Source organism: Herpailurus yagouaroundi, unplaced genomic scaffold (genome assembly GCF_014898765.1).
Source record: "Herpailurus yagouaroundi ecotype Mexico unplaced genomic scaffold, PumYag 208, whole genome shotgun sequence".
In the NCBI taxonomy this organism is placed as follows: domain Eukaryota; kingdom Metazoa; phylum Chordata; class Mammalia; order Carnivora; family Felidae; genus Herpailurus; species Herpailurus yagouaroundi.
The window spans coordinates 2,912,111-2,934,785 of NW_024412439.1; the positions used below are offsets into that span (position 1 = coordinate 2,912,111).

Genomic DNA, 22,675 nt, shown 5'->3' on the forward strand with positions numbered 1-22,675 from the left:
ACTGGTGTATAAATATCCTTGGACCACCTCTTCCTTATCTTACTTAGACCATTTAAGTAACATAATTGAATAAGAAAATTAAGTTGTCAACAAGACTGTTTTTTCCCCGGGGCGCCTGGTGGCTCAGTCGGTTAAGTGCTCGACTTTTGATTTCGGCTCAGGTCATGATCTCACAGTTCATGAGTTCAAGCCCCACCGTGGCCTCCGTGCTGACAGTGCAGAGCCTGCTTGGGATTCTTTCTCTCTCCCTCTCTCTCTGTTCCTCCCCTGCTTGTGCTCTCTCTCTCTTATAATATATAAATAAACTTAAAAAAAAAATCATTTTGAAACAACTGGAGGTGATACAAATTTCTGACGAGATGAATCAATTAAATAGATTATAGTATGTGTGTACAATGGAATATTATAAATCCTTTGAAATCATGCTTTGGGCAATATATTTAAAGGCACTGGAAAAAATATGCATGCTACATTAAGTAAAAAATCAGATTCTAAAATCAGATTCTAAAAGTCTGTCTGGTATAATTCCAATTCTATCAAAAGAAATTTATACAAATGTTATATAAATGTTAACAGTGAGTATCTCTGGCTAAATACTAAAATTTATTCATGCTTTCCCGTAGTGTTTCGTTTTCTATAATGAGCATGTAAATTTTTAACAAAAATTTATTTTTAAGATTGTATCTTTTTAAAGAAAGAAGCCAGATGCAAAAAAAAAAAAAACCCTCATATTATATGATTCTGTGTATATGAAATGTCCAGAGTAGGCAAATTCATAGAGTCAGAAAGCAGATTAGTGGTTGCCAGGGTTGCGGGGACGGGAATCGGGAGTGACTAGGCACAGGCTTCCTTTTGGGACTGATGAAAATGTTCCAGAATTAGATAGTAGTGGTTCTTACACAACCTCGTGAATATACTAAAAGCTACTGAATTGGACATTTTCAAAAAGGTAACTTTATGGTATGCGAATTATATCTCAATAAAGCTATTGTTTATTTTTTAAGTGGCAGTAAGAAAAGCTTAAGTGGGGCATCAGGGAGATGATTGGTAAGGAATAGGTAAGCGTACATAGGAAACTGGAATTTAAATTTTAGATCTGATCAAATATAACTTTAAAAAACCTACCCGTGGCGGGCGCCTGGGTGGCTTGGTCGGTTGAGCATCCGACTTTGGCTCAAGTCGTGAGCTCGCAGTTCATGAGTTCGAGCCCCATGTTGGGCTCTGTGCTGACAGCTCAGAACCTGGAGCCTACTTCGGATTCTGTGTCTCCCTCTCTCTCTGCCCCTCCCCTGTTCATGCTGTCTCTCCATCTCTCTCAAAGATAAACATTCAAACAAACAAACAAACAAAAAACTACTGTGGGTGCCTGGGTGATTCAGTTGGTTAAGCGTCCGACTTCGGCTCAGGTCATGATCTCATGGCTCATGAGTTTGAGCCCCGCGTGGGGCTCTGTGCTGACAGCTCAGAGCCTGGAACCTACTTCCAATTCTGTGTCTCCTCTCTCTGCCCCTCCCCTACTCATGCTCTGTCTCTCTCTCCTTCAAAAATAAATAAACATTGAAAAAATATATTTAAAAAAACATACCCAAGTACTACCTTATATATTAAAAATTAAAATAAAACAATACAGTAAAACACAGGGATGCAAGGTATTCATACTCTAGTTTTTATATGGGAGGTGGGACTCAGATATTCACTTTATTGTTATGATTCATAAACCTAATATATTCTTTGTATCAAACGTATATAATTTGGGGGTGAAAGTCTGAGGGAAAAGGCCATATGGTTTTATTATACTTATTATATTATATTTATTATTTATATATAATTAAACCAGATCCTTTCTGAGAAACATTTTTAAGTGGAAGAACACCTGAGGAATTACAGCATAAAAAAATGAGCTGAGCTGAGAGGGGCCTGTAGGGTAGGATTGGTTCCATTCACATCTCTCCCGTGTCATTTCAAAACCATGTGACAGTTAGCAAGTCAATGAAAAAAACAAAACACTGCACATCTTTTTTTTTTTTTTAAGTGTATTTTATTTTGAGAGAGAGAGAGAGAGAGGGGAAGGGACAGAGAGAGAGAGAGAGCGAGAGAGAGAGAGAGAGAGAGAAAATCCCAAGCAGGCTCTGTCTGCACTGTCAGCACAGAGCCTGACGTGGGCTCAAACCCATGAACCATGCTTAGGCTTCTCTCTCTCTCTTCTCTCTCTGCCCCCCCACCAAACAAATAAATTAATTTTAAAAAAGTAAAGTGAACATTTTGTATCATCAGAGCTTTTGCCATTTGGGGTAGTAATAATGTAGGTCTGATCCTGTAATACCAGATTTAAGCTTCAAACTCAGATTGGTGTGATGTCAACAACGACCGAGAGGCCAAATCTAGCCCACCATGTGTTTTTTTTTTTTTTAACGTTTATTTATTTTTGAGACAGAGAGAGACAGAGCATGAACGGGGGAGGGGCAGAGAGAGAGGGAGACACAGAATCTGAAACAGGCTCCAGGCTCTGAGCCATCAGCACAGAGCCTGACTCGGGGCTTGAACTCACGTTAAACCGACTGAGCCACCCAGGCGCCCCACCACCACATGTTTTTATAAGTAAAGCTTTATTGGAACACAGTCACAGCCATTCATTTACATATTGCCCATAACCGCTTTTGTGCTAAACTGCAGAGTTGAGTAGTTACAGTAGAGCCCTTTTGGCTGTATGACATACTAATCAAGATTATTTACTATCTGGCCCTTTACAGAAGTTGGCTAACCCCTTCCTTAGCGACAGAGGTATACAAGTATCTTCTGTTATTGAACGCGTGTTTGGTTCTTGCATTTCAGATGGCAAGAAGCAAGTGTTAGATAACGACAGACTTACTTGAGAACTTAATCTGAATCTGTGCAGTTTCCAAATTTGTATCACGAGAGTTCAGCTAGTGAGGGATACAGCTGTGGGATCGTGAAGGCACAGATATCTTTGAACCTGTTTTTAACCCATGAGCTAGGAGCTATATGTTCTTCTCTGTTGGAGAAAAAAGCAATCTCTGTGTTGTCTAAAACAAATCTCATTTTGCATCTGGAGAGAACACCCACATTGCCGGCAACTTCTGTTTTTCTGTCTCTGAGTTCCCACAGACAAGCGCTAACATATGCTTATCCAATAGCAAGCAGCCTGTGAAATAATCAGGCCATTTGGAGCTCTGTTTGTTGTTTTCTTTTTTGAGATAGGTCTCTTGAGGGCTACATGCGCAATTCAAAGAACGTTACAATGCTTTGATTTATTTATTGTCATCAAAGTGGTTCTTTTCCTGACTTCATTATAAAGATAGATTCTCCATGGAAGACGAATGTCATTATTGGCCTCTACTCTTTTGACGGCCTTTTTTCACGCAGTGTCTCTGCTTATGCAGCTGTTTATGAGACATGGTGATTTGTGAGGACGTTTTAAAGGGCATCAGGCATTGTCTTACAACCTGAGGCAACAGTAGAATCTGTGTGAATAACGAAGATGAAAGGCTTTATTTCCCAGGTTGTGGTGGACATACATTCAACTCCCAGCAATCCATATTTCCCAGGGTTTTATCTCATGAGCCAGCATGGCTAGAAGCTCCCCTTTCTACTCTCATTTGTGTGTGCGTGCCCAGATATAGGAAATCTTAAGTAATAAAAACTGTTTTCTGAACAAAACCGTAAAGGGTGTTGTACAGATACCGTGAGATTGTTTGCACAGCAGATGGGGAGGGACTTGTTCCACCTTCATTGACAGGGATAACAGAGAAGCAGCCGTGATCACTGCTGACTGGTCCAAGGGAGGGCACCCAACCTGACCTAGGCCAGTCAGCCTTTCCCCAGGAGTTTGGAATAGAACTAAGAGGAAGATTACTCTACGAACTCCATGTTGTCGGCTGCCATGTTTTTACCTCTGTGCAGAGAAGAGCCAACGTAACAGGCCTGCCATGGCTGTGCCTGCAAAGGCTGCTTACGCCTTAATTTGCGTCTGGTAACTTGGATTTTGGGAGACTTCTCACCGTTCCCAGAACTGATAAGAGAGGCTCAAAAACCACTGTGGTTTCTGCCCAGCACCTGCCTTCCTGCGGGGAGTCTGGAGTTGTTGTTGTGTGCTAGGCAGAGGGCGCTCATGTGGCCAGCCCCCAGTGAAAACCCTGAGTCTCCAGTGAGCCTCCTTGGTGGACAGCACCTCCTATGTGTTGTCCACAAGTCATTGCTGGGGGAGTTAAGCACGTCCTGTGACTCCACCAGAAGAGGACTCTTGAAAGTTTGCACCTCGTTTCCTCTAGACTTCGCCTCACGTGGCTTTTACCTTTGCCGATTTCGCTTTGTATCCTTCCGTGGCAATAAACCCATGCATCGTAGTAAATCTGTGAATGGCCTGGGAATGTGGCTACATCCTGATTGCTCTGAGTCCCCCTGCCAGTCACTGAACCTGACCTGGAGGTGGTCTTGGAGACCCCGCCCACAGCCACACTGACCAGGAAAGAAGTGGAGGAAGCCTCTGTAGAGACGGAGAATTTAATAAATGCATGGGGAGAATGCCAGGTAGTAGAACAGAGATGTGGCACCTTCCAGGCTCCTGATTCCAGGTGCCTGTCAAGGCTCAGTGGCATCCTTTCAGATATCCTTAGTTTCTGTGAAACCTTAAAATCCTTAGAACAGATTTCCGCTTTCCTTAAATTAGTTCCGGTTGGACTTTGTTGCTTAAGGATCAAAAGGATTATACCTGATCATACAAAGGATGTACAAAAGAATCATAACTGATCTCTTTTACTTGGGTATTTTCTGAATATTTGCACTAAGCATTTATTCCTTTTATTATTAGAAATAAATGGTGTTATTTGGTTTATTCCTTACATGTATCTTTTCAATTAAAAAAAATTAATGCTAATTCTTGGGGAGAGAATTCAGTGTTATATTGTGTATAAATAGTGACATAATTCCTACCCTGTTGGTCAACTCTGCTCTCTTAAAAGTATCATTTTTAATAACAGGTTGATATTTTTCTTTAAATTGAGGTTTCTCAGCCTTGATATTCTCAAAATATCAAACTTTTGATATTTTAGGCCAGATAATTCTTTGTTGTGGGGGCTGTCCTGTGCATTGTAGGATTTTAGCTGTATCCTCGGTCTCTACCCACTAGATGCCATTGTACTCTCCCGGCTGAGACAATCAAAAATGTCACCAGATATTGACAAATGTCCCCCACCAGGGGAGGGAGGGGAAAGATCGTCTCTGGTTGAGAACCACTGCCTTGAATATACAAATACATGTATTGAAACTTTATAAAAAATAGAATCATACATGGGTACGTGATGAGTGCTTCCAGTTTATGTGTTGTGGTCATCCTTCTGTTAGCACATATACAGCTATTTTATTATTTGTAGCACCTGCATGGATTTTCTTTATATGCATAAGCAATACTTTATCTAGTGTCCTGTTGCTAGACCTTAAAGTTCCTTGCCACATTCGATCTGAATTTCCATCTGAATCCATTCCAGGTGCTTTATTTGTTTTTCGACTTTTTAATGTTTATTTATTTTTGAGAGAGAGACAGTATGAGCAGGGAAGGAGCAGAGAGAGAAGGAGACACAGAATCCGAAGCAGGCTCCAGGCTCTGAGCTGTCAGTACAGAGCCCGAAAGCGGGGCTTCGAACTCCCCAACTGTGAGATCATGACCTGGGCCGAAGTCAGATGCTTAACCGACTGAGCCACCCAGGTGCCCCACTCCAGCTATTTTAAACAGAAAAATGTATTCGGTAAGGGTAGACAGCTCACAGAAGTCTTAGGAGTTTTAAAGAAACGTACACTAGGCTGGAATTCTAGGGATAACTCCCGAAGTCTCCACGTCAGATCTGGCCTGCCAAGGAGACTGCATTCATCATCAGGAAGGTGTAGAATCAGGAATCTGTTCCCTGACTTATTCACTCCAGAATCAAGCCACCTCTCCTATAGTCTGGAAAAGTGAACTGGGTGCCCCGACCTCGCCTCCTTCCCCATGTGACTCACTTACAGGTCCATTTCGTGCAAGCGCCTGGGATTGTCAGAACCTAAATCACATCCGGAACACTGGCTGCAGGAGTGTCTTGGAAATACACTTTTCAGGGGCACCTGGGTGGCTCAGTTGGTTAAGCGTCCAGCTTCAGCTCAGGTCATGATCTCACAGTTCGTGAGTTCGAGCCCCGCATCTGGCTCTGTGCTGATAGCTCGGAGCCTGGAGCCTGCTTCGGATTCTGTGTCTCCCTCTCTTTCTGCCCCTCCCCACTCATGCTCTGTCTCTCTGTCTGAAAAATAAATAAAACATTAAAAGAAAGAAAGGAAGAAAGAAAAAGAAAGAGAGAGAAAGGCACTTTTCAGCTTTCTGGCTCCTACACAGGGTTTAGAAGATTGTCGATCAAAGTAGTCCATAATGTCTGTCCTGTCACCCATCCTTAGAAATAGTACCACGAGGACATCAGTGAAAACGGGGAGGTAAGGCAATCCAAGACTCCCTCCCTCTACAAATGCAATAAATCAGGTGGCAAAAAAAAACCCCCGTCAGAACCAGCCTTTTCATAACCCTGGGTTGTAGTCAAAAACTTGTAACAGCCAAAGGATCGCCTAATGAAAGGGGGGAAAAAAAAACTACAGAGACTCTGTAAGAGAGCTCTGTGCCCTTTTAACTTCCTGTTACCACCCTCTGCCTCGCAGCTCCGCAGTAGCCTTGCAGATGGTGGCCAGCATCTTCCCGTCTTCCGGGAACTGCCAGTGGTGTGTTTGGCCCTGTCTGATGGTTCCCTAAAGGATCAGTTCCAGGGTTTGCCTTTGTTTTGCCTGCACAGGAGCTTCCCCTGGGCAGACGTGGCTTCCCAGGCAGCATTTTCCAAGAGCACTTAAAAGATCAGGGATTAGCTGCTGCCTCCTGAGTAACCGGGAGCGGTTGGGACCAGTGAAGACAGACGGAAAAGCCTGAGAAGAGAGTAGGGGAAGGGAGGTACGTGGGGGGGAAGAGGGCAGTGAAAAGCACTCATGCATTCCCCAGAATCTAGAAGGACCCAGAAAAGACCCGACGAGTCCCAAAGCTCCGACCCCAGGCTCCGCGCAAACAGGAAGGGAAGGCAAAGGCAGAGTTGTGAGCCTCTGAAAGAGTGTCCGTCACCGAGCCAGGCTGCAAAGGCTGCCAGAGGTTTTCTCCCAGGCCGGGAAAGAAATCTGTCGCATCGTTAGCCAGTCACTAAACTAGCAAAGCAGAGACTTCGGTGGCCACCCTTGACAAAGAACCCAGACTTTACAAAATTAGTTCAGAAGAGTCACCAAACAAACACCAGTGCAGACTAACAGTAAACCCTGTGGAGGGAAGAGAGACTGGCTTCTAGAGTCACATTAGAATACCCAAAATGCCAGTTTTCAACAAAGAAGTTACAGGTATGCCGAGAAACAAAGTTTTGGCCCACTCATAAGGGAAAAAAAAAAGTGGGAACTGTCCCTGAGGAGGCCCAGACACTGGACCTCCCGGATGAAGACTTGAAACGAACAGTCTTAAATGTGCTTAGAATGCTCACGGGGGACCACGGTCAAGAACCACAGGAAATCAGAAACAGGATCTATGAACACAGTGATCCATGAACTCCAGAAGCTTGTAGAACTTCTGGTTGTCCTCAGCTTTCAAACATTTCAGGGTGATAGGCCTCGATGTGGGTCTTTCTTTTTTTCCACCATGCTGAGTACTCCTTGCACCCTTTCAAGAAGATAATTCGTGTTCTTATTTTCCTGAATTATTTTTTGTGGTAGTTTTCTTCCTTTTCTGCTTTCTTCTCCTGGTATTCCTCCTAGCCTGGTCTCCTAGTTGTCGTATCTCCTTTCACCTTTCTTCCATCTCTTTGTTTCATAGGTTACTGAGGGACTTCTTTTTTTAAAAAAATTTTTTTTTCAACGTTTATTTATTTTATTTTTGGGACAGAGAGAGACAGAGCATGAACGGGGGAGGGGCAGAGAGAGAGGGAGACACAGCATCGGAAACAGGCTCCAGGCTCCGAGCCATCAGCCCAGAGCCCGACGCGGGGCTCGAACTCCCGGACCGCGAGATCGTGACCTGGCTGAAGTCAGACGCTTAACCGACTGAGCCACCCAGGCGCCCCGAGGGACTTCTTAATATAATGTTCTAAAATCTCTCAAATGTTTCATTTGTGCATCATATTTTTTTTTGCATCATTTCAACTTTTAAAACCTTTAACTGTTTTTTTTTTTATTTATATATGAAATTTATTGTCAAATTGGTTTCCATACAACACCCAGTGCTCATCCCAAAAGGTGCCCTCCTCAATACCCATCACCCACCCTCTCCTCCCTCCCACCCCCCATCAACCCTCAGTTTGCTCTCAGTTCTCAACAGTCTCTTAATGCTTTGGCTCTCTCCCACTCTAACCTCTTTTTTTTTTTTTTCTTCCCCTCCCCCATGGGTTCCTGTTTAGTTTCTCAGGATCCACATAAGAGTGAAAACATATGGTATCTGTCTTTCTCTGTATGGCTTATTTCACTTAGCATCACACTCTCCAGTTCCATCCACGTTGCTACAAAAGGCCATATTTCATTTTTTCTCATTGCCACGTAGTATTCCATTATGTATATAAACCACAATTTCTTTATCCATTCATCAGTTGATGGACATTTAGGCTCTTTCCATAATTTGGCTATTGTTGAGAGTGCTGCTATGAACATTGGGGTACAAGTGCCCCTATGCATCAGTACTCCTGTGTCCCTTGGATAAATTCCTAGCAGTGCTATTGCTGGGTCATAGGGTAGGTCTATTTTTAATTTTCTGAGGAACCTCCACACTGCTTTCCAGAGCGGCTGCACCAATTTGCATTCCCACCAACAGTGCAAGAGGGTTCCCGTTTCTCCACATCCTCTCCAGCATCTGTAGTCTCCTGATTTGTTCATTTTGGCCACTCTGACTGGCGTGAGGTGATACCTGAGTGTGGTTTTGATTTGTATTTCCCTGATAAGGAGCGACGCTGAACATCTTTTCATGTGCCTGTTGGCCATCCGGATGTCTTCTTTAGAGAAGTGTCTATTCATGTTTTCTGCCCATTTCTTCACTGGGTTATTTGCTTTTCGGGTGTGGAGTTTGGTGAGCTCTTTATAGATTTTGGATACTAGCCCTTTGTCCGATATGTCATTTGCAAATATCTTTTCCCATTCCGTTGGTTGCCTTTTAGTTTTGTTGGTTGTTTCCTTTGCTGTGCAGAAGACTTTTATCTTCATAAGGTCCCAGTAATTCACTTTTGCTTTTAATCCCCTTGCCTTTGGGGATGTGTCGAGTAAGAGATTGCTACGGCTGAGGTCAGAGAGGTCTTTTCCTGCTTTCTCCTCTAAGGTTTTGATGGTTTCCTGTCTCACATTCAGGTCCTTGATCCATTTTGAGTTTATTTTTGTGAATGGTGTGAGAAAGTGGTCTAGTTTCAACCTTCTGCATGTTGCTGTCCAGTTCTCCCAGCACCATTTGTTAAAGTGACTGTCTTTTTTCCATTGGATGTTCTTTCCTGCTTTGTCAAAGATGAGTTGGCCATACGTTTGTGGGTCTAGTTCTGGGGTTTCTATTCTATTCCATTGGTCTATGTGTCTGTTTTTGTGCCATCCAGATCGTTTTTAGACATTTAAATCTTTTTTCTTTTGAAGCTTGTGTTTGATTTACTAGATAGCACTGTAACTTTTTTTCTAAGTGGATGGCCATTTGGCTTAGCATCTTTTTTATTTTTATTTTTTTTTTTATTTAAATTCAAGTTAGTTAGGGGCGCCTGGGTGGCGCAGTCGGTTAAGCGTCCGACTTCAGCCAGGTCACGATCTCGCGGTCCGTGAGTTCGAGCCCCGCGTCAGGCTCTGGGCTGATGGCTCAGAGCCTGGAGCCTGTTTCCGATTCTGTGTCTCCCTCTCTCTCTGCCCCTCCCCCGTTCATGCTCTGTCTCTCTCTCTGTCCCAAAAATAAATAAACGTTGAAAAAAAAAAATTTTTTTTTAATAAATTCAAGTTAGTTAACATACCGTGTAGTCTTGCCTTCAGGAATAGATCCCTGTGATTCATGTCTTACGTATGACACCCCGTGCTCATCCCAAAAAGCGCCCTCCTTAATGTCCTCATTTAACCCCTCCCCCACCCACATCCCCTCCAGCAGCCCTCAGTTTGTTCTCTGTATTTAAGTGTGTCTTATAGTTTGCCTCCCTCTCTGTTTTTATCTTATTTTTCCTTCTCTCCCCTTATGTTCATCTGTTGAATTTCTCAAATTCCACATATGAGTGAAATTATATGGTATCTGTCTTTCTCTGACTTCTTTGGCTTAGCATAATACCCTCCAGTTCCATCCACATTGTTGCAAATTCTTTTATTTTTTTAAATTTTTTTAATGTTTATTTATCGTTGAGAGAGAGAGTGTGGGAGCAGGGGAAGGGCAGAGAAAGAGGGAGACACAGAATCTGAAGCAGGCTTCAGGCTCTGAACTGTCAGCACAGAGCCCGACTCAGGGCTCCAACTCATGAAAGGTAAGATGATGACCTGAGCCGAAGTTGGATGCTTAACCGACTAAGCCACCAAGGCACCCCCCCCTTTTTTAAATTTTTTTTAAAATTAAGATGTTGGATATTCTTGTCTTATTTTCCATTCACAGTAGTATTGCACCTTTAAATATATTTTTGCATTGTTACCTAATAAATACTCTCTCAGCTAAAGGAAGCTTAAGTTCTGTTGTGAGTTTACTGAGTTTGTTGGTTTTTTTTTTACTTAGTTTTTTTAACATTTATTCATTTTTAAGAGTGAGGGACACAGAGCCTGAGTGGGGGAGGGGCAGAGAGAATGGGAGAATCAGAAGCAGGCTCCAGGCTCTGAGCTGTCAGCACAGAGCCCGATGGGGGCCGATGGGGACTTGAACTCATGGATCGTGAGATCATGACCTGAGCTGAAGTTGGATGCCTAACCGACTGAGCCACCCACGTGCCCCAGAGATAGGTAAGAATTGTATCAAATTCCTTTTTGGCATTTGTTGAGCAATACATAAGGTGTTTTCTCTTTTAATCCACTTATATAATTAACATAAATGTATTATATTATGTAACAGATTTCCTAGTGGCAGAAACATTCCTATATTCCTGGGGCCAAAATTCCAACTTAGTTGTGGAATGTGGTGTGTAACATGGTATATTACTCCTGGGGGAAATTGCTGCTTAATTATGGTCATTCATATTTTTTATACTCTGTTACTGATAAAGGGACTTTTGGCTTGTTGTTGCCTGGCTTAACTATAAATGAAGTTTTATGCTAATCAGATCTGGTTTTTTGTTAAGATGTCAGTGAGCACTAAAACCCTGTACATGGCCAAAAAATGCAGTGGGTATTTTTCTGCCTTCTCCAGTAGGGTTGGTGACAATTTTCAGCCAGAAGGAACTGGAATATACTCTGGAGTACAGGACAGATCCACACAAGACTCTGACATTCCTTCTGACAAATGAGAACCCAGGGTGTTCTGAAATTTTGTCGGGTCCCAGTTGGGGAAACCTCTCATTTCGAAGTTGCAAGTCTAGGGGCGCCTGGGTGGCCCAGCCGGTTGAGCGTCCGACTTCAGCTCAGGTCATCATCTCTCGGCTCGTGGGTTTGAGCTCCGCATCATCTGAGAGCCTGGACCTGGTGGGATTGTGTGTCTCCCTCTCTCTCTCTGCTTCTCCCCTACTTGCACTCTTTCTCAAAAACCAAATAAACATTAAAAGAAAATTTTTAAAAAGAAGTTGCAAGTCTCATGTTCCCCAAAAGTGGAGGCCTAGGTTTTTCCTTGGGACTGAATGCTCTTTCCCTTTGGTAAAAGCCCTCCACGAGGACCTTTTCGTCGCACAAATAAATGTAGAGTCTCCCTACTTGTTCTGAGGGGGACCTTGTAAATGGGCTGGAGCTGTGGGCACTGGAGAGTATCCTTCACTGTCCAGCACTGATTTGTTGAATTCTAAATGAGCTGTGCTCTTACTCCAATATAGTTTTTGTCAAAATCTTTGACTTCTAAGAGCTCTTACATTAGATACTTGGATACCAGACTAAGGGTTCATCACTCTTTTTTCCTTTTTTTTTTTTTTTTTTTTTTTTTTTTTTACTGTTGTATCTTCTTAATCTGTTTATCTTTTATTTCAGTTAAACCTTCTGAGCTAAAGGTTTTCAGTTTATGGTAATCATACACTCTTCCCGTTTCTGCTCAGCTTTTATTTGCCTGGCGTCTTGTAATTCCTTTGTTGTCGATCTTTCTTATCCACGTGCTTTAAGTGTATTTCTTAGTGTAGCTTTATACGTAATTTGAAAATTCCTCTAATAGAGACATTTAGCCCATTCTCCTTTTCTTGTGGCTTACTAGTATGTATTTATTCTTATTCTTGTTACCTTACGTTTTCAGTATACTTTTCCTACTGGATTTCTTTCTCCCGATTTCCGGTCACCTAGCTACGTATGTCCTAAGGTGTGTGGGTTGAAAAGGTGGAAAAAGGCCTGAGAATCTGAGTAGCTTATTCTGGTAATCATGTGAAAATTAAAGCTAAGGGGTGCTTGGGTGGCTCAGTTGGGTGAGCGTCTGACTTTGGCTCAAGTCAAGATCTCACAGTTCATGAGTTCGAGCACCACGTTGGGCTCTGTGCTGACAGCTCGGAGCCTGGAGCCTGCTTCAGATTCTGTGTCTCCCTCTCTGCCCCTCCCCCTACCCATGCTCTGTCTGTCTCTCTCTGTCAAAAATAAACAAACATTAAAAAAAATTTTTTTTTAGAAAGCCGAGGTGAGGAGAGAGCCCACCTGACAGTGTCAGATTTCCTGTCACATAAGCACCAGTTCGGGCCGTGCGCCTTCTGCAAGATGGGCAGAGCCCCCTTTCCCACAGCACTGGGGTTCCCTGGGACAAAATGATGACAGCACAGCCAAGCAGAACCACCAAACAGGGATTTGAAGGAATACCTGGGAACTTTTCACTCACACTGGGCTCGTTACCTAGCAATTCGCTAAGTGGAACAGGATAGTTCTGAAAGTACTCTTAATTACAGGGGGAAGATTCACTGTTGTCCAGTGGAATCCACTTAGCTGCTTTTATTGGTGTTTGTGGGAAGATGGGCAGTGAGCGATCTGTCCCCTCTGTTCTTTTGTCATTCCTGTCATCCTTGACCTCTTTTTGTGGTAAAATATGCATCACAGGAAATTTGCCGTTTTAACCATTTTTAAGTGGCCGCAGCGCGTTGGACATTGTCGTGCAGCCATTGTCACCGTCCATCCGCAGAACTTGTTCGTCTTCCCCAGCTGAATCCCTGCACAATTAAATACGAATTCCCCGTCCCCCAGCCCCAGGTAAGCTCTGTTCTACTTTCTGTCTCCGTGCGTTCGCCCACGAGCGGTACCTCACAGGCGCGCAGTCATCCAGCCTCTGTTCTTCTGGGTCTGAAATTAACATTTCACCTTACATAATGCCCTCGAGGTTCATCCGTGTTGTAACATAGGTCATTCATCCTGCGTTTGCATCCATCCATCTTCCGCGTGGGTGAACTCACAGCAGGGGTACATCAGTCTCCCAGAATCACAGCTCTGGGAGACCCTTGCCACCCTTTAATGGCCCTGCAGCTGACTGAATGAGACCCATGTGTGTGGGAGGATTGGCCTTTTTTTTTTATATGTGTATTTTTATTTTTATTTTTACAGTGTGTTTGTGAGAGAGAGAGCAGGGGCAGAGAGAATGAGAGAGAGAGAGAGAGAGAGAGAGAGAGAATATCCCAAGCAGGCTCCGCATTGTCAGCCCAGAGCCCAATGCAGGGCTCGAACTCACGAACCATGAGATCATGACCTGAGCCGACACCAAGGGTCGGATGTTTAACTGACTGAGACACCCAGGTGCCCCAGGATCAGCCTGAATCAACATGAATGTTTAGCTGCTTTGTTTTCCCTCCCTTTTCTCAGACATCTGGAATGTCGTCCACCCCATCCCCCGTACCAGAAACCGGGAGTTTAAATCCTCTGTGTCACTGAGGAAAAAGGAGAGAGTGTTTTGGTCACCAGGGGTTTGGGCTGCCGAGCTCTGTAAGTCAAAAAGGTCTGTGTTGAAGGACTAGAGATGGAGGGTAGGGGGTTGGGGGACAGTTGGAGCGGAGGCTGGGTGGGTGTGGGTCGGGAGGGAGAGCAGAGACGCACATGCCCGTGAGGGGAGTGGCCACTGCTCAGAGGCCTGGCTGCAAGGTGCACCCGGAAGCCCAAAAACCCAAGCGTAGGGCTCAGCTCGGCCACCCTGCAGGCTGAGAGACCCACATCCTGCCAGCTCCAACCTGCTGAATTCATGTGAGATACAGGTGGGCTTTCAGAGACAGCATTACCCTCCAGTGAAGCGCTCTGGACATGAGTTAGCTGAGCCTCCTGGTTGTATAGGATCCTTTGAAGGAAGCATCTGCAGTCAAACATTGCCAGCTTGCACATTTTTTTTAATTCGAATAGAAATGTTGGATGTCCTGCCGGCTTCAGAAAGTAAAAGTAAAAGCGTGATTTTCAAAATAAAATGCTGTAAGAACGTTTCCTCTAGGAGCGCCTGGGTGGCTTGGTGAGTTGAGCATCCGTCCGACTTGGGCTCAGGTCATGATCTTGTGGTTTGTGGGTTTGAGCCCCTTGTTGGGCTCTGTGCTGACAGCTAGGAGCCTGGAGCCTGCTTCGGATTCTATGTCTCCCCAGCTCTCTGCCTCTCCTCCACTCAGCCCTGTCTGTTTCTCTCTCTCTCTTTCTCTCTCAAAAATGAATAAACATTAAAAAAAAAAAAAAAAAGCTTCCTCCTGCTGTGGATTGAGGTTGATTTAAAGTGCCTTTGTCCCTTCTCCTCCCTGTGGATCGTTTGTCCTGCCCCAGGGCCTCTGCAGATCAAATACGCCAGCAGCTGGTATTATAGCCCAGCACCATCCAACACCAAAAGCCATTATCTTGCCATCATTAAGAGAGACGAGGCCTTGCTGTTTGCCGCTGTTCCAACTCTCGATCCCCCAGGACGGCATGGAAGTCTATTTAGATAATAACAGTCCCAAGCGAATCTGCACTGAGTATTTTTTCCGTTCTCTTATTTATGAAATGTTCAGCTGGGAAAAAGAAATAGTCTAGCCACAGAAGCTTATGATGTTAGAGGCTGAATTCAGTCTTTCTGGGAATAAGGGGTGAAGATTGCTAGTATAAATTAAACTTGATCGTGGAACAGAATTCCTTAGAACAAATCGTTTAGTTATTACGTAGTATTTTCTTAGTAAGCACATCCAAAAATACAGAAGTGCTGTTTCCCCTTTTTTTTTTTTTTTTTTAAAAAAGTTCTTCCTTACTAAAAATACTCTATTTGGAGTGCTAGGGCATCAGAGTGTGGACAAAATCATGTTGTTCTCCGAAACTTTGTGGACTCTGATGAATGTGTAGGGACGTAGTCACTCACACGTTGTGAGGTGCAGGAAGCATAAAGTGGAAGGATCTCTCTCAGAGCGATTGGGCAGAATCCGTCATAATTTATTCCACGTCTGTGCAGAATAATAACAAAAGACCAGAAACAACTTACAACAGACTGTCGTATCCATCCGTATGACAGACCCATAACAGATAGTTAATAGTGATGAAAAGCGAGCTCTTTACTAAATAGTTACCATGAAGCAGACATTCTTATAAGTGCTTTCCGTGTTGTTTGTGTATTTAACCTTGACTAGAATCCTGTAAGGTATTCCTTTTCCACATCCACTTTAAGGATACAGAAACTAAAACACAGAGAGCTTAAGTAATTGCGCACGGTCCCACAGCTCCTCAGTGACGGGGCTCCGGGCTTCAGAATCCGATCTCTCCGTCTCTGCACTGTAACTGTTTCTACACGTGTCATGAAAGGGCCTCTGTCTACAGGCTTTAGTAAGTGGGTACAGAACGATGTGCATCACATGCTACCCTTTGCATAAAAAGGGGGAGATACATATACACGTTTGTGTAAGTGCAGCCCAGTGCTGTCCGATAGAACTTTCTGTGACGGTGAGAAGGTTCTAGACCTGCACCGTCCAATACAGTAGTCACTGGCCAGCCACTTGTGGATCTTGAGCAATTGAAAGGTGGCTAATGTGACTGAGACACCGAATTTTAAGTTTTATTCCATTTTGGGGCGCCTGGGAGGCTCAGTCAGTTAAGCTCGGCTCAGGTCATGATCTGGCAGTTTGTGAGTTTGAGCCCCGCGTCGGGCTCTCTGCTCTCAGTGCAGAGACAGTGGATCCTCTGTCTGCCTCTCTCTGGCTCTCCGGCGTGCTCGCTCTCTCTCCCTCTCTCTCTCTCTCTCCTTTCTCTCTCTCTCACAAATAAACATTTTTTAAAAAACTTTATTCAATTTTAACCAATTTAGCCACATGTGACTAGTGGCTATTGTATTGGACAGTGCAAGATAGGATATTCACAGAAGGACACAAAAGGAGCTGGTAAGAAATCATTTAGTCTTATAGCGTTCACTCTCTACCTTTATAAAAACCTTCCACAGAAAGCTTTAGCTAGAACAGCAGGTCCCACAGCTGATGATCATTTCACAACCACCGTTAGGATCTAACCAGTTCGCTGGAAAGATGAGGAAACTAGAAGCCAGAAAAGTCATTTGTCTAAAGTCACAGTCACATAGCTGCTTTTGTGACAGAGAGAGAGCCAGGCCTAGGAGCCGGTCCGAGTTTGGATTTGTTCTTTTGAGTCATGCACGTTTTGGTTTGCCAGGGCTCATTCAGTCTGAGTATCAGCTCAAAAAAAAACAGAAAACAAAACAGACCTGTGTCTCCTGTGTTCTCAGAACTCCGTGGGAGTCCTGCGTATGACCTGTTCACTCTCTGCAGCCCAGACCACATCAGGCCTCCTCCGCAGCCCAGACTCACCACTTGCCTCGCCCTGCCTGCTCCACTGATTGTGGTGAACCATTCGGGACCAGGGACCACGCCTCATTATGTTTGTCTGTCTCTCGGCGCTTACACGCAGCGGGGCTCGATGAACATTTGCTGGCTGTACTTACACACTTTAGAGCACCTTAAGAGTTGACCCATGAATGCGGGTGGTTCATAAGAAGGTCTTCCACCATTTCCTTGGCGAAATAAGCTAGATAAGCTCTCAGGTAGGAGAAGGAGGGGCTTTAGAGTGCTAACAGAATACTGAGCCTGAAAAGTGGGTCATTGGGCCCTTCTAGGATGAACGGAACCAGCAGCGCCGCAATTACCATCTTTTTCAGAAAGAGTAAGCTAAAAGGACACGTGAAGTTAATTAAGATGAGGTAACCGACTCAACCGAAAGGCAAGAGAGGAAAGGAGGGGAAGAAAACTCTAGAAAGGTGTTTCTCCGAAGATCTGGAACCTGGTCTGGGCCTGGGGAATAGAACATGGCAGAGAATCGTTTGGGAGCCAAGCTGAGGGGTCGAGAGAAGATCTGCTCACAGAAGTTGTGCAAGAACCCAAGTTCCCATGCTGAGCCAGTGTATTTCATCTTCCTTTGACCGCGTTGGCCATGGGACGCCAGCCCTGCTGCTTGAGCCGCTGGGTGGACCAAGAATGGAGTGTTGGCATGGGCATGGACCCAACGAGATGGCTGGCAGGACGCCTGCCGTGAAACTCAACCCAGTGTCGCCAGGCCCAGGGCAGAGAACCTCAAGAAGGAAACGTCATGGGGTGTTTGCTTAAATGAAGAAGGAGGAAGCAAAGCAGGAAGTAAGAAAGATGTAGCTCCAGCCACTCTTCTGAGCTCAACATCCTTTTGATTCTGCCTCCAGAGAGAGGTTGTGTGGTATCTACCTACGCATCGTTCTCTGAGGACTCGGCAGAGGATGTTTCTGCTGACGTTGTCCCTTGTAACTTACTCATTTGATCCTCACCCCGTAAAGCAAAGTGCAGTCCTTCCTAGATTTGCGGTTTTGATCTGTTCTTTTCCAAGTCTCAAACCCTCAGTTCCTTCCACAGGAATAAAGAGGGGGAAGAATCATTTAAAAAAGTAAACTGTTCCTCTAAATGTAATTCAGTTCCAAGTAAAATCCCACAGCATTTCTTTATTCTTGAATGTAAAATAAATTAAAAACTCACCCAAAAGAATAAACGAGTAAGAACAGCCAAGAAAGTTTTGAGAAAGTAATGATGAAGGCATGGTTGCCCAACCTGATTAGAAGTGGTCCCTGCTTCATAACCCACTTTCAGCCATCATAGGTATTCCAGAACAGATAACACAAACAGTGGAAACAGACCTGAATGTGGAACAGACCCATGTTTAAGAGTATAAAAGAGGGGCGCCTGGGTGGCTCAGTCGGTTAAGCATCCGACTTTGGCCCAGGTCACGATCTCACGATCTGTGAGTTCGAGCCCCGTGTCGGGCTCTGTGCTGACAGCTCAGAGCCTGGAGCCTGCTTCAGATTCTGTGTCTCCCTCTCTCTCTGCCCTCCCTAGCTCTCTCTCTCGCTCTCTCTCTCTCTCTCTCTCTCTCTCTGTGTCTGTCAAAAATAAATGAACTTTAAAAAAAAGTATAAAAGATATCTAGTTGACTACCTGGAGTGGGGTCACATTTTTTAAATCTTAAAGGCAAGCAAAAGCTTTCACCCTTGATTTGGGAGATGATTAGCCATCTAAAAGAGAGTAAGTGATTAAAGCAATAATATGAACAGGATCAAAAGAGCAAAGGAGTTCCAAGGAACCCCCAAAGTTATTTGCTTGAGGAGCAGAAGGTTGGTTTCCATTCTGCCATTTTGCAACAGTTTTAAAAGAAGTAACGAGGGGCGCCTGGGTGGCGCAGTCGGTTAAGCGTCCGACTTCAGCCAGGTCACGATCTCGCGATCTCGCGGGATCTCGTGATCTCGCGGTCCGGGAGTTCGAGCCCCGCGTCGGGCTCTGGGCGGATGGCTCAGAGCCTGGAGCCTGTTTCCGATTCTGTGTCTCCCTCTCTCTCTGCCCCTCCCCCGTTCATGCTCTGTCTCTCTCTGTCCCAAAAATAAATAAACGTTGAAAAAAAAAATTTTTAAAGAAGTAACGAACGTCAGATGTTCTGAGTTATCTACAGCTATGTAACTACCCCCCAAATTTGGTGGATTAAAATACAGCAGTGTTCATCTTGTTCCTGTGTCTGCAGTTTAGGCCTGACGCCTCCCTGCTGCACCATGTCTAGGGCCTCTGCCCTTAGCCTGGGCTTCTACCCACTACAGGAGCCTCAGGACTCCTGGAGAGAGTATTCTGAGAGTCCTCAGAAAAACTTCAAGGCTTCTTGTGTCCTAGCCTTGCAGATCCCACCTTGCACTTCCTCTGCATTCAAGCAAATTATTAAGATTCAAGAGGAGAAGAATTAGACCTCACCTCTCAGTTGGAAGATTTCAGGGAATCTGTAGCTGCTTTTCATCTATCACATAAAGAAAGAAACTTAAGGTCTCTACACTGCCTTTCTAGCAAGTTCTTTTTTTAAAATGTTTATTTATTTATTTATTTTAAATGTTTTGTTTATTTTTGAGACAGAGAGAGACAGAGCATGCACAGGGGAAGGGCAGAGAGAGAGAGGGAGACACAGAATCCGAAGCAGGCTCCGAGCTGTCAGCACAGAGCCCAACGCGGGGCTCTAACACGTGGACCGTGAGATCATGACCTGAGCCTAAGTCAGACACTCAACTGACTGAGCCAACCAGGCGCCCCTAATGTTTATTTATTTTTGAGAGAGAGAGACAGAGCACGAGCAGGCGAGGGGCAGAAAGAGAGAGAGGGAGACACAGCATCCGAAGCAGGCTCCAGGCTCCGAGCTGTCCTCTCAGAGCCCGACATAGGGCTTGGACTCACAAACTATGTGATTATGACCTGAGCAGAAGTCAGATGCTTAACCGACTGAGTCATCCAGGCACCCCTCTAGCAAGTTCTTAATTGCATCTTCCTTCCTTCATCTACACAGCCAACATTTTGGGGGAAAGACGATTTCTTCCGGATCCGTTCAGCATAGAAACATACAGTTATTAGCAGTCTTATTATTCACTCACTACCTTGGAATTGGCATTGGCCTATTTTGTCTATAAGTGATGTCATTAATATTTTTAATAACGTATTATTTTTCTTAACTGCAAAAGTAATACACGGTCACTGTAGAAAAATAGGAAAACACAAAAAGAAGATGAGGAATTAAGTTAGATGTCATCCCACTTAATTTGGCCTATTGAAATCTTTTTTGGATTTTGACTCTCTCCATTTGTTACTCCCTGTCCTCCCAGATTACCTCAGTGCCAGTGACCGTGGAGGAAAGCGTAGGACCAGTCCTGTAGATTGACATTTGACACTGATAACTAGTGAGAAGCATCGAGTATCTAGAACAAATCGCATATAGCAGACCCATCAAAACCCAGAACATCGGGGCTTCTGGGTGGCTCAGTTGGTTAAGCATTCAACTTCCACTCAGGGCACGATCTCAACATTCGTGAGTTCGGGCCCTGCACGGACAGTTCAGAGCCTGGAGCCTGCTTCAGATTTTGTCTCCCTCCCTCTCTGTCCCTCCCCCACTTGTTCTCTCCCTCTCTCTCTGCCTCTTTCTCTCTCATTCAGTAATCAACATTTAAAAAAAAAAGCCATCAGAACATCGACGTTTTCCCATGAGCTTCACAGGAATGCCTGCAGATTAGAAAACTGAGTTATAGATTGGTTTGGGGGGAGGGTGTTTGTAAATACGGAACACTTCATGAATCTATATGTCATCCTGGGGCAGGGGCCACACTAACATTGTCTGTCTTGTTCCAGTTTTAGTATCTGGGCCGCTGAAGCGAGCACTGTAGATGGGTTTTCATAACAATGTTTCAAAAGCAAAAAAAGTTTGCTTAGCTTAATTGATAGACAACTGGGATATTTCCAGTTCCCCATTCTGAACAATAATGCTGGAGTAAACATTTTTTGTAGGTGTGTCTTTGGGTAGATGGCATGACTGTTTTCTCTAGAATAGATACCTACATGTGCAATTACTTGGTCAAATCATTTATTGATTTATTTATTTTTGGAGAGAGAGAGAATGAGTGAATGTGAGCAGGGGAGGGCAGAGAAAGAGGAAGAGAGAGAATCTCAAGCAGGCTCCACGCTCAGCACGGAGCCCAACATGGGGCTTGATCCCACAACCCCGGGATTATGACCTGAGCCAAAACCGAGAGTCGGACGCTTAACTGACTGAGTCACCCAGGCGCCCCATATTTTTATTTAAAAAAATGTTTCCAGTTGCCCCCCCAAAAGCCTGTACCAATCTGTATTCCCGTCAGCCAATGGAGGAACACCCATTTCCCCACATCTTCATTAACTCTGTGAATTAAAAATCTTTTTAACTTTTGCCAATTTGATTTTTTTTTTCAACGTTTATTTATTTTTGGGACAGAGAGAGACAGAGCATGAACGGGGGAGGGGCAGAGAGAGAGGGAGACACAGAATCGGAAACAGGCTCCAGGCTCTGAGCCATCAGCCCAGAGCCTGACGTGGGGCTCGAACTCCCGGACCGCGAGATCGTGACCTGGCTGAAGTCGGACGCCTAACCGACTGCGCCACCCAGGCGCCCCAACTTTTGCCAATTTGATGAGTGAACACAGTTCACTATTTTTACTTTCTGGTGAGGCAACACCTTTTCAGATGTTTCTGACTATATTTCCTCTTCATTGCATTACTGATACATTCCTCTGCTAAGTTTTCCTTGACTTGTTTTCTCTTATTGATTATAAGAATATATTCCAGGGGCATCTGGGTGGCTCAGTCAGTTAAGCGTCCAACTTCTGCTCAGGTCATGATCTTGCAGTTCATGACTTTAAGCCCCGCGTCGGGCTCTGTGCTGACAGCTCGGAGCCTGGAACCTGCTTCAGATTCTGTCTCCCTCTCTCTCGGCCCCTCCCCTGCTCATGCTGTCTATCTCTCTCAAAGAATAAACAAACATTTTAAGAAAATTAAAAAGAATATATTCCAGGTATTAGTGGTTTGCTATATATGTATTTATATTGCTTATAATTTTTGTTATGCAGAAACTTAATTTTATATAACCAGTTTTCTCAGTCCCTTCTTTTATACTCTTTGCATTTTATGCCTTACATGGCTTTCTTTCCCCCAAGGGTATAAACCTATTTATGTAGATTCTAATAATGTTTAATTTTAGCTTTGAAATTTAGCCATCTGGAGCTTATCGCCAGATAACTAATGTCCAAGAGAAGGGAAACTCACGAGGTGACCTCCATGATCACCAGCCCTCTGCTTGGGAATAGTTTCCATGTCACAGTATGGGGAACCAGGGTGGGATCCACACTGAGGGGGACAGCCACTACTGGCAGCTGAAACAGCAATGTTCTAGGGGACGAGGCATCAGAAAGGAAAAAGCTGTGCAGAGGAGGGTCCCAAGTGCTCTCTGTGTGAGTCACCATGTGTCCGTGACTGTGGGCTGTGCTGTCCATATGTGGGGCCTCCTGCTGAGGTTTACCAGATAGCCTGAGATCAGAACAGGGATACTAGAACTGGACGGGTGTAGACATCTACCCAGTGCAAGGAATGAACCCCAAAGCCCATGGTGAGAAATGAACTTTTGTTCTGTACGATCCATAAATTGTTACACCCCTCCCCCCATGCAAAAAAAACTTGGTCTGATTCTACAGCTGTGACAATAAAGACATGTCAAAAAAGAGTCTCAGAGAAGTCCCAGGAATGAGGATATTTAGGTCACT

General features: G+C 44.4%; 1 protein-coding gene and 1 non-coding gene across 7 annotated transcripts in view; one reads left to right on the forward strand and one right to left on the reverse strand.

Moving 5' to 3' along the window:
• The window catches only part of SPECC1 (sperm antigen with calponin homology and coiled-coil domains 1), a 285,514-nt gene that overhangs the window by 233,266 nt on the left and 29,573 nt on the right, over positions 1 to 22,675 (forward strand). The window contains exon 13 of one of the 6 annotated variants that reach the window (XM_040453088.1): positions 16,799 to 17,973. The exons of the other annotated variants lie outside the window; for them this stretch is intronic. Coding sequence (XP_040309022.1) covers positions 16,799 to 16,909 — 111 coding nt within the window. The 3' untranslated portion in view covers positions 16,910 to 17,973. Of the gene's footprint in view, positions 1 to 16,798; positions 17,974 to 22,675 lie in introns of those variants that run through there. 6 annotated transcript variants of the gene reach the window in all.
• Positions 20,659 to 20,765, reverse strand: LOC121016106 (U6 spliceosomal RNA). Its single transcript, XR_005784112.1, has one exon. It is a non-coding gene; the product is annotated as a U6 spliceosomal RNA (small nuclear RNA).